The sequence below is a fragment of the Elephas maximus genome, chromosome 23 (genome assembly GCF_024166365.1).
Source record: "Elephas maximus indicus isolate mEleMax1 chromosome 23, mEleMax1 primary haplotype, whole genome shotgun sequence".
NCBI classification, from domain to species: Eukaryota; Metazoa; Chordata; class Mammalia; order Proboscidea; family Elephantidae; genus Elephas; species Elephas maximus.
Window position 1 is genome coordinate 27,140,449 of NC_064841.1, and position 12,767 is coordinate 27,153,215.

At 38.0% G+C, this 12,767-nt stretch overlaps 1 protein-coding gene across 1 annotated transcript in view; it reads left to right on the forward strand.

The window, feature by feature from the left end:
- The first annotated feature begins 490 nt into the window (after positions 1-490).
- SPATA16 (spermatogenesis associated 16) overlaps positions 491-12,767 on the forward strand; it is a 279,989-nt gene continuing 267,712 nt past the window's right edge. Inside the window, exon 1 of the mRNA XM_049867466.1 lies at positions 491-1,102. Coding sequence (XP_049723423.1) covers positions 491-1,102 — 612 coding nt within the window. The remainder of the gene's footprint in view (positions 1,103-12,767) is intronic.

Sequence of the window (12,767 nt, forward strand, 5' to 3'; positions counted from 1 at the left end):
GGAAGCAGCTGTAGTTTCTTTAGACTCCCAAGTCTATTATGCAGGTTAGCAGTGTATTTTATAATGAGTTCTAGACCACCTGCCTTTCCAAGGAAATTAATATCGAGATGGATTTTTTTTTTTTGGTCTTTTTCATCCTCAGTGGTTATGTATAATATTTTCCTATTCAGTGACTTTGGGCATCCCATAAAAATGTTCTTTCAATGTTGTTCAGCTGTGGATGATTGTTTTTTTAGACATTGTCTAAATGTGTTTTCAACAAATTCTTGTCTTAGTGAGTTTTAAGATTGAATTGTATGTTGCCCTAGGAAAAGAGTAGTTCAGCAGATGAGGTGCACATAGTTTTTCTTCTAAGGCAGTAAATGCCTGTAACGAATAAAATAGTGTTTTACATGAATTTGACTCTTGTCTAAATCAGTGGAATTTCAAAATATTGTTTTAATTATTTTCCCTTTTCTCACCCCCATAGGAATTTTGCAGAGAGAAATCAATGGCTTTAGGAAGCCATAAGAGTTCGGAGAATACAGTCAAAAGGGTCTGTCATGATCAGCTTGTTCCAAAGATAAACACAAGCAAGAAAATGACCACCTTAGCAAACCCACCTACCATCTTGGAAATGCCAAAGGAAATTAAGAAAAACTGTGGAGGCAAACAGGTAGAAATCACAGTGGAAAGAATAAAAATAGCAAAGAGCACCAAAGAAAAACAAAGTCATGATTTAGAGAGAGTAGCCTTTAAACGAAAGGCAGAAGGTGAAGAAAAGCCAGCTGGAAAGAAAGAGGCAAAGATAATAGAACGTGACAATCAATTAATCACCATGCCTCTGCCTCACATCCCCTTAAAGAACATAATGGATGTGGAAGTGAAGTTGGTGTACGTTGATGAAGAGGATGTGAGCTATGAGTTTGCTGGGTCCTTCATGTCCACTGGGATTCAGCCAACACGCCGAGCCGCTGAAATACTAGACCCTTTGAGCATACCTAATTTCAGTTTTCCACCTCAGATTGACAAATGGCTTCAGGTTGCCTTAAAGGATGCCAGCTCTTGCTATAGACAAAAGAAATACGCCGTGGCAGCAGGACAGTTCAGAACAGCACTTGAGGTATGGGATTATATAAAATATAGATTGGTGGCAGGAAGCTGTGAAATGGAAAGCCTTAATTACATTGAGTGGTCCTGATCATACAGTAGTCAACAGTGATAAAAGGGGGAAAATGTTTAATGATATCAGGATTATGAGGTTCCTAGTTTACATACAGCAAATAAGAAATGCCTACAAATTAATATACCTGTGTGCACTTCACATGTAGAAATAACTCCAAAAGCATACCTCATGCTTTTTCTCTTTTAACAAGCACTGCAGTGAATGGTAAAATATATAAGAGTGCAGTTGGTTTTGTAATTTAGCTGTACACCTATAAAAGCTGTAAAATTTTTGTACGGTGGTAGTAGATAGAATATAGATTCTCTAGAAATAGGCAGTTAACGGGTCTCATGAATTGTCCCTTTTTTGATATGACATCTTCATGACTAAATATAACCATCTCTACTCTTTCGCATGGGCTGATAATATATACATAATACTATTGAAAACAAAATAATGCCAAAATAACATCAAACTTCACTTTACCATCAAAATTCACATTCTAGTGAATCTTTTTTTTTAAAAAGAAATAATTATTTGTCTTTCTGCAAGCAGGTCAGTTTGTCAATACCTTGGCATAAAGAAGTAGCCCATGGACTAAAATAACTTTGAGAATCACCCCTAAAACACAAAAGTAGTAGTGGGGAAAATTCCTTCATCTCATCTCATTGAAGGACTCATAGAAGGACCGAAATCTATAACTAGAAGTTCTGTTGGTCTGGCAATATTGGTGACTGTATATTTCATTAATCACAATTAAAAACAAAAAAAATCAGTGCATTCTATATGCCTGGCACTTTGTTAGGCCCTGGAGAGTCAAAAATGAGTTAAGACATTTAGGACTCCACCCGACTTATGGAGGCAAATTGTAAATAGTGAAATGGAGGTGGCATAAAGGAGCGATTGATCCACCATCCTGGGGAGAGGTAGGAATCAAACATGCAATGTCTGTGATGGAGATTTTTTAAAGAGTAAAAGATTATTTCCACTGTTACTTGCAGGTTAAAATGTCTCTATCTAGAATACATTATTAATGGGTGATACCAGCAATGATGCCCCTAAATATTTAAAAAGAAACTCTAAGTACCCAAATGGAAGCTCAAAAGGATGTGAAGTGATTAAGGAGCAGATAAATAGGCGTATCTATAAATATCACTGTCCTCACAGAGGGTCATCTCCACAAAGAAGGGACATATGACACATCATCAAAGTTCTACTCTGTAAACTGAATGATGCAAAAAGCACCAGAAAATCTAGGTTACCCACAAACTACTGAGAGAGCCCTTTGCTGCCCTTCGAGCTAAGGTCCAACAGAACTCCAGCTAAGGAAAAAATGCTAGAGAAAGACTCAATGAAGAACCATGCACACTTCTTCCAGGATCATTTTCAGCCAGATTTTTTTTTTTTGTTACGGTTATAATTTTATTGACAAATAATAACATTTTGGCAATAAAAAAAGAAAGGAATAAAATAAATGAAGATGCTATATAGCTTCAAATTAAGTGTAGGTGGAAACAATGCCTATGTTAAGTAGGAGAAAATATCTAGTTTTCCATGAAACGTGGTGTTCAAAATTATAACAATTGAATCAGATTTTAATGACTGCAAAATCTAATTGTATTCTGAGTCTTCTCTCTGGTATGCATTTTTTCTATCTCTGTTGCAGTCTTTCTTTCGCAGGGCTTTTAGGAAAGTTTTGGATGCTGACACTAATTACTAGTAATTAACAAAGGTAATTACTTTGAGACCAAAACTTAGCCTAGACATCTGGCCTAGCTTTTGTCTAATTATCTTGAGAGTTAACTTTGAAATCTTACCTACAATGTCTCTTAATAAACAAAAGCTACAGGGAATTGAAAAGCGTTGTAACCCTCTTCAACCCTTCTTCTCCTGAAGAAGTAAATTTAATTTCTTCAATATTGAGCATTCTTGGATTTCATAGAATGCATCTACCTTTTTCCTTTAGGTCCTAACGAGACTGAGTGAGATGGCAGAGACCAAGGCATAGTGATAACAGTCACACTTGTAAAACAGTACATCAGAGAATATTTGAGTGTGTATAAACAATGAGCTCAAGCATAGCAACGATTGTGAGGATGGCTCAGGACCGGGCAATGTTTTGTTCTGTTGTGCGTAGGGTCTCTATGAGTCGGAACTGACTCCATGGCACTTAACAACAAACAACAACATAAATTAGAGTTAGGTTTGAATGCAAATGAAAGAAAACCCAAAATACCAGTGTCCTCAGCAAATAGAAATTTATTTTTCTCTCACAGAAATGTAGATAGTCAAGGATCAGCTTGGTATGATTGTTAGGGTACTGGCAGTCTATCTTGCTTTTTAAGATGTGACTTTGACCTCATGATCCAAAATGTCTGTTCTTGTTGGTATCATTGCATCCACGTTCCAGCCTTTTGGAAGGAGAAAAAGGGATACAGAAAGGCACACTGTGTCCCTGTAAGGACACTTCACAGATGCTGTACACACCACTTCCTTTTTTCCCCCATTATCCAGAAATTAAGGAGCCCTGGGCAGTTCTGGGTGGGGCAGTTCATGCCCACTAGCCGCTCCATGGGAGAAAGATGTGGCAGTATGCTTCCCTAAAGATTTACGGTCTAGAAGCCCTGTGGGCCAACTCTACTCTTTCCTGTAGGGTTGCTGTCAGTAGGCACCCACTTGACGGCAATGGGTTTTTGGGTTCAGAATTTAGTTATATGGACACACATACCTGCAAGGGAGGCTGAGAAATATGGTCTTTGTTCTGGGTGACCTAACATCCAAGGATTCTATTTCCTGGCAATCTACTTCTGAAAAATCAGCCACGGAGAGCCCTATGGAGCACAGTTCTACTCTGACATGAGTTGGAATCGACTCAATGGCAACTGGTAATTATTGAGGAAGAAGGGAAAGTGAATATTGAAGGATAGCTAGCACCCTCCCACTGAGCGCTTATTACTTCAGATGTATGAAATGCTTGCCAAATGGGTGGTGAAAAATGTGCTCTAGGAGTGTACAGAAGACTAGCTGTCAGTAACAGGAAGACCACAGAAAAGAAGCAGAAATGTAAGAAATGAGAAAGGTCCTTGAGATTTATGAATATTTATTAATACACACAATCATTTCTAATCTATGTAATAAATCTATTAGAAATATTCTGTTTATATGGTAGTTTCCTTGTACTCTTGACTAAGTATTAGCTCCTTTTGTTTTCATAACAGAAATAACTAGATGGGTAATTTTACAATAATATTTTATTATTATTAAGATAAAATGTTATGCATTGATTCAGAAGACAACAGTTTAGCATCCTAAAAGCAGTCAATTTTAGTTCTTTAGGATTTCAGAATATAGCTGGCATTTAATATTTAATAATAATAATTTAAATAAAATTCAACTAATATAAACATTAATTTATATCACATACACTTAATGAAAAACTTATTTTTCTATGCTTTCTTTTTGCTAGATAAAGTTGAACCGGTTATGTAGATAAGATTAGTCCTTAGTGCTGTGACCAACTCATCAATCTTCGTCAAGTTATATTAAAATCAGCTGTCATTTGTTCCTGTATTTGTACTCACATCAGAAGCAAAACCAGAAGGGCAAAAAGTATAAGCTGAAGAAAAAAATACAAGCTCACATTAAATCGTATTTCCATGCCTAGATGCTATTCCCTGTAATTTTTAAACCCAAGTATACAAATTCACCAAGGTCCCCAGATGGCACAAACAGGTTGCACTTGACTGCTAGCCCAAAGGCTGGCAGTTCAGACTCACCCAGTGGTACTGCAGAATAAAAGCCCTGGCAATCTGCTTTTGTTAAGATAACAGCCAAGAAAACCCTATGGAGCAACTCTACTCTGTAACAGATGGGGTTGCCATGAGTCTGAATCAACTTGATAGGAACTAACAATAAGAACACACAAATTCACCTACTATCAAAATAGTTGGGGTTGTTAGAAAGAAAACTACAACACACTTGCCTGGTGTAGTGATATTTGCATATTAGGCAATATACACTCCCACTAAAACCCACAATATACACTACTATTCTATAAATTACTTGACTGTCAATAAAAAAGTAAGAAGGTGTTACTATCGTGGGAGAAGAATAATTATTAATAAAGACTTGTAGGACAGCTTAAAATTCTGGGGATGCAGTAGCCTTATATGTCTCCTACATGTAAGTACATATCACTTATAGGAAAAAAACTCAAAGAAATTATCAAAACTGTAAAAGGTTTTTCTAAGTTTGTGACATGCAGCCTAAACAATACTATCATTTCAACCTTAGTCACAGGAACTTCGTAATTAAGAGGCTTCTGCCTTTTGAATTAAAAGAGATCTATAGGCAACCTTCAAGATTCACAGTTTCCAATATTCCCACTGAGCCAGCCAAAGGAGACAGAACAATGCTTATCTCTTTCCAAGCAGAACTTCCAATTCTGATTTCACCATGTAAAAACCCCTAGAGCTGCTAATCTTTTTTATTTTTTTAATATCTTGGTGATCCAGTCACTGATCTGTGAAGTTAGAGTAATAACTCACATTTATGGATCCTTTTTTTTTTTTTTTTTTTCCTATGTGTCAGTTACTGTGTTTTACATTTGGGGAATATCTACATTTATTACTCTGTTTTCTTCTCACAAGTCCACGAGATAGGACTATTGTTATTTCTTTGTTACAACTGAGAAAACTGAGGCATAGATAGGTTAAGTAACTTGCCAAGCATCAACAGCTTGAAGTAGTGTAGTCAGGATCTGAACCCAGGAGGTCTAGTTTCATTGCTCACCAGCTCAACCACTATGCCATTGCTACACTATGAGTGAGATTGTTGAAAATACACAATTTCAGCCCCATCCCAGAGCTGCCAATCCGAATCTGCATTTTCACACAACCCCAGGTGACCCTGGTGCACATTGCAGTGAGGAGCCGGGCACCCTGTGATATGGCTACCCTGAACAGATGAGCCCTCTGCTTAGCACGTTGTGGTTTGCTCTCCGAAGTGTTGTAAGGGTATTTGCAGAACAACGGTTAAATATCTGGGGATTTCAAGGACCAGTAAAATTTTAAAAAGGGGAGAGGTATCAACATTGCATTTCTACTGTGCAGGAGCATTATAAAATTAGCATATATTTTCATCATTATTTCATAAAACATACGGAACAGTTTAATACCAAAATAAAGACAGAGAGAGGAAGGGAGAAAGAAAGAAAGAAAGAAGGGAGAAAGGGAGGGAGAAAAGAATAAAAGGGACGAAAGAAAGAAAATGGAAAGGGTATACTTTCAGAATGGAGAAGGTTTTTTTAAATAGATTATGCATTTCAGATTTTATGAAGAGTTTACTAAATTGTCTCCCCCGCCTCCGCTCCCCAATCAGTAAAACATTGGTCTGTGAACAAGCTTTTGGGAATCACTGTTCTAGAACACATTCCCTTTATGGTAAATGTTATGTATCCAGGACGATTGTACCCTCACCAGGGCCTTTTATGAGATTACTTCTAGTATAATGGAATTTGGTATGAGGCAGGTCCATTTTGGAGCCCATCTATGGGGGTTTATTTAATGAAGTAGCAAAGATATCTCATTATAGGGCAGCCTCACCTATAATGGCTCTGCTGAAAATAATTCTGTAGCAAAGCTCTAATGGCATGAGCATGTGGGTATCCCAGAAAGCTTGAATTAAATGGGTTCTAAAGCAGGCATTCTTTGGTTCTACATAACCAGTAATTCGAGACTTCACCAAATTCACTGAGCACCAGGGCTGTCTTTTCACAAATCTGTGGGTTTGCATGTAGATTCAATATGCATTTCTTAATCTGCTGGGGTTGCATGCACTTTTATTTATGTAATTGCAATAACCCTCTAAGATAGATATTCTCATCCCCATTTTACAGATGAGAAAAACTGAGACCCTCCAAAATTAAATAACTTACCTAAAGTGCTACAACTGATTTGTGGCAGGACTGAGACTGGATTCCTGATTTCACATCTGGAATTCTTGACACAATTGCTTTTCATACTTTAAGATGCCTGAGAACTATATAGGTATCTTACTAAAAATGCTGATTCTGATTTGATAGGTCTGTGGTAGGGAACTAGATAACTGCATTTTAATAAGCTCCCAGGTGATGTCCATGTTGCTGGTCCAGGAACCACTGTGAGTAGTGAAGCTTTCTGCCACACAACTAGTCAGTTCTCATATGTCTGCCATTGCCACCCTAGCAAGATATCAGCAAGCACTTTCATTATATGTTGTCTTAACTGGCCGCTTGATCCTCAGCTGTAATAGAGCACTGAATTTGCAGGCAGATTACCTGTGTTTGATGCTGTTCTGGTACCTAATTGTGACTTTGTGTGACTTTGAACAACTTTTGTAACCTTTTAGAACGATGTTAAGTAGGGATGAACAACCAATTTCCAAGTAAGTTGCTTTCATGTAGGATATTAATAATTTTTTAATAAAAATTCTTTATCCAGAATCATTAAATTTATCAAAAGAAAAACACAATGAACTCTAAATTCATGGACAAGTTGCCTTTGATATTCTCAAGTACTCTGTTTCCCTCCTCAGTACATATTTAACTTAAAACTTTAGTACTCCAAAAGATTTCACCCGAGAACAAAGGGCTACCGCATGATTTAAAAATCAGGAAAGGTGTGCACCAGGGTTGTCTTCTTCTACCACTTTTATTCAATCTGTATGCTGAGCAAATAATCCGAGAAGCTGGACTATATGAAGAACAACGTGGCATCAAGATTGCAGGAAGACTCATTAACAGCCTGTGATATGTAGATGACACAACCTTGCTTGCTGAAAGCAGAGAAGACTAGAAGTACTCACTGATGAAGATCAAAGACTATAGCTTTCAGTATGGATCACACCTCAACATAAAAATAACAAAAATCCTCACAATTGGACCAATAAGCAACATCATGATAAATGAGGAAAAGTTTGAAGTTTTTAAGGATTTCATTTTACTTGGATCCATAATCAATGCCAATGAAAGCAGCAGTCAAGAGATCAAATGACACATTGCAGTGGGCAAATCTAGTGCAAATTTTTTTTTTTTTTTAAAAGACCTCTTTAAAGTGTTAAAAAAGCAAAGATACTACTTTAAAGACTAAGGTACGCCTGACTCAAGCCATGGTGTTTTCAATCGCGTCATATGCATTCAAAAGCTGGAAAATAAATAAGGAAGACTGAAGAAGAATTGATGCCTTTAAATTATGGTGTTGATGAAGAATATTGAATATACCATGGACTACCGAAAGAAGGAACAAATCTGTCTTAGAAGAGGTACAGCCAGAATGCTCCTTAGCAGAAAAGATGGCAAAACTTCATCTCATTAACTTTGGACATTTCATCAGGAGGGACCAGTCCCTGGAGAAGGAGATCATGCTTGGTAAAGCAGAGGGTCAGTGAAGGACAGGAAGGCCTTCACCAAGATAAATTGGCACGGTGGCTACAACGATAGGCTCAGGCATAGCAACAATTGTGAGGATGGTGTGGGACAGGGCAGTGTTTCGTTTTATTGTATCAACTTGACAGTGCTTGTCATGGATTAAATTGTGTCCCCCCAAAATATGTGTCAACTTGGTTATACCATGATTCCCACAAAATGGTTGTCCTCCATTTTGTGATTGTAATTTTATGTTAAAGAGGATCAGGATGGGATTGTAACAGCCTTACTAAGGTCACTTCCCTGATCCAGTGTAAAGGGAGTTTCCCTGGAGTGTGGCCTTCACCACCCTTTACCTTACAAGGGATAAAAGGAAAGGGAAGCAAGCAAAAAGTGGGGCCCTCATACCACCAAGAAAGCAGTGCCACGAGAAAGAGCATCCTTTGGATTTGGGGTTCCTGTGTGGAGAAGCTCCTAGTCCAGAGAAAGATTGATGACAAGGACCTTCCTCCAGAGCCGACAGAGAGAGAAAGCCTTCCCTTTGAGCTGACGCCCTGAATTTGGACTTTTAGCCTACTAAAAAAAAAAAAAAAGAAGTAAATAAATTTCTCTTTATTAAAGCCATCCACTTGTGGTATTTCTGTCATAGCAGCAGTAGATGACTAAGACAGCACCTAACTACAAAAACAATAACAAGTATTTATCAACATTTATTTTTAAAAATCCATGGCCCTCTTCCTCTTTGATTAACATTAAAAATATATAAAAAATCCATTGCTGTCAAGTCAATTCCGACTCATAATGACCCTATAGGACAGAGCAGAAGTGCCCCGTAGAGTTTCCAACAAGCAGCTGGTGGATTTGAACTGACAAGCTTTTGGTTAGCAGCCAAGCTCTTAACCACTGAGCCACCAGGGTTCTTGTTAAAAATGTATAGTACACTTTTAATTATATTTGAAATTCAGTGAAAGCAAGAATTCAAAATACTGCATTGATTTCTACTCAATTCCCCCTTTGAGAAGCAATGACTTAAATCAAACGCTGTTTTGAACTATTAACTGCTTTTGTTAAAACACATAAGCCTTCCCTTAAGTGAAGTTGTTGAACTAGAAGTAGTTCGTTTTTTCTTAGCTGTCAGATATAAACTGCTGATTGAGTTCTGTATGTTCAAGATTAGGCATTTCAGTTTTTAACCTGATTGTTGCCATCTTTATTCCATCCAGGGCCTCTACAACCAATAAGTATCTAATGACAAAAGATATTTGGAAAAACATTGGCAAATTTGCCTGGTAGAAAACTACAAAACAAATGCCTCCCTTAACCACAGCAGTAAAATAATAAAGTTAGATATACACATATAACTGAAGACTACTTAAATAAGACAAATGTCTAGAAAATTAGAGTTTGCCTCTATTAGGAAAAGTGTTAATTCCACTAACATCAGCAGTTTCAGCCTGACATAGTATTAGGTGCTGGAAACGGAAATATACGTAAAACACAGGTCTACGCTTGAGGAGCCAGAATCTATAGATAAGGAATAGGGTGCTGCTATCTGAGTTTCAAGACTTCTCTTGCATTTTCAGGTTATATGCTTTTTATTTCTGATTTAATGTGTTATTATTGTTCATGTTTTAAGAGATACTTTTTTTTTTCTAAAATGTGTCCTTTAAATGGGCATGTATAAAGACTCCTTACACTGCAGTGTAATTTAATGACCTCCAGTGATCATTATCTCAACCCCAGTGGAATCAGAAAAATTAAAAGATCTAAGATACACGGCAGAGAGCGGGTTATTGGTTAAAGGAACAAAATATCTTTCAGGGTGAATATTGCTAAAAAGAGAAGGGAAATGGAAAGAATACCAAAGGTGATTCCTCAATTTGCTGGGCTCCTGCTGTTAGTGAGGCTTTGTATCCCAACGGCCCTGGCTCCTCTGCACACCCACCTCCTACTCTGACTCATGCCAAGCCACCAGCTGAATAGCAGCAATTGACCTAGCAGGGGAAAAGAGCAATAATTTCTATTTGCACGTAGCAGCCATGACGTGGGAGAGCTTGTAGAGTTGAATGTGAGGAGAATCAAAATGAGGGGAAGTGTGGTGTGAGGAGAGAGGTGTTGCAATGTAGGCACTGACTCTCTCAGGAAGAATCCAGTTTCCCCATTACATAGGTGATGGTAGAGTGAATTGTGTAAGCCAATAGTGATTAATATAATTACAATCACCAGGGAGCTATTAAATTCATATGAATGCCACAATCCCAGCTTCAGTCTGATACAATTGTCTGGGTACAGGCAGTGACCAGACCCAGGGCATGGATGTTTTTAAGAAGTTCTCAGGCCATTATATTGAGCAGCTAAAGAGTGAAAATCATTAGCATAGAGAATGCACATTACTTCCTTCTCCTTTAAAAATCACCCACTATAGGTGTTTTGTTTTTTTTTTTATACGCGTTAACCGTATGTGACTTTTTAAAGGGAATTAAGGGAAGTAATATCTAAACATTCTAAAGCTATTAAAAAGCATCAAGTAGAATGTAAAACTCATTGCCATGAAAATTTTCTCTCTGGAAATTTACACTTAAAATAATCTCATAGTCATTTAAGAAGCAAATTAACTTACTTAATGACGACTTTTCTATTAGCACCAAGAAATAGCTTGATACTACACTCCTGCCACTGTTTATTTAATAGGTGTCCCTAAAATTAATAACAATTAATAATTAAGCCAGCTCATGAGTGAAGTGAAGACCTCACAAAGACAAATGATTAGAGGAAGCGAGCAAGATATTTTTCCTGAGCAGAATTATTTCCATAGTTTACAGGTGGTCATTATGGGTTTCATTCAAATGACAGGAAATGTTAGTGTTTTTTTTTTTTTTATATATGTTGTATTTTTTTTTTATTAACTTTTATTGAGCTTCAAGTTAATGTTTACAAATCAAGTCAGACAGTCACATATAAGTTTATATACACCTTACTCCATACTCCCACTTGCTCTCCCCCTAATGAGTCAGGCCTTCCAGTCTCTCCTTTCGTGACAATTTTGCCAGCTTCCAACTCTCTCTATCCTCCCATTCCGCCTCCAGACAGGAGATGCCAACACTGTCTCAAGTGTCCACCTGATATAAATAGCTCACTCTTCATCAGCATCTCTCTCCTACCCACTGTCCAGTCCCTTTCATGTCTGATGAGTTGTCTTCGGGAATGGTTCCTATCCTGGGCCAACAGAAGGTTTGGGGACCATGACTGCCGGGATTCCTCTAGTCTCAGTCAGACCATTAAGTCTGGTCTTTTTGTGAGAATTTGGGGTGTGCATCCCACTGATCTCCTGCTCCCTCAGGGGTTCTCTGTTGTGTTCCCGGTCAGGGCAATCATATGTTGTGGCTGGGTACCAACTAGTTCTTCTGGTCTCAGGATGATGTAGGTCTCTGGTTCATGTGGCCCTTTCTGTCTCTTGGGCTCTTAGTTATCGTGTGACCTTGGTGTTCTTCATTCTCCTTTGCTCCAGGTGGGTTGAGACCAATTGATGCATCTTAGATGGCCGCTTGTTAGCATTTAAGACCCCAGACGCCACATTTCAAAGTGGGATGCAGAATGTTTTCATAATAGAATTATTTTTGCGAATTGACTTAGAAGTCCCCTTAAACCATGGTCCCCAAACCCCCACCCTTGCTCCGCTGACCTTTGAAGCATTCGGTTTATCCCAGAAACTTCTTTGCTTTTGGTCCAGTCAACTTGAGCTGACCTTCCATGTATTGAGTATTGTCCTTCCCTTCACCTAAAGCAGTTCTTATCTACTAATTAATCAGTAAAAAAACCCTCTCCCACCCTCCCTCCCTCCCCCCCTCATAAACACAAAAGTATGTGTTCTTCTCAGTTTATACTATTTCTCAAGATCTTATAATAGTGGTCTTATACAATATTTGTCCTTTTGCCTTTGACTAATTTCGCTCAGCATAATGCCTTCCAGGTTCCTCCATGTTATGAAATGTTTCACAGATCCGTCACTGCTCTTTATCGATGCGTAGTATTCCATTGTGTGAATATACCACAATTTATTTACCCATTCATCCGTTGATGGACACCTTGGTTGCTTCCAGCTTTTTGCTATTGTAAACAGAACTGCAATAAACATGGGTGTGCATGTATCTGTTTGTGTGAAGGCTCTTATTTCTCTAGGGTATATTCCGAGGAGTGGGATTTCTGGGTTGTATGGTAGTT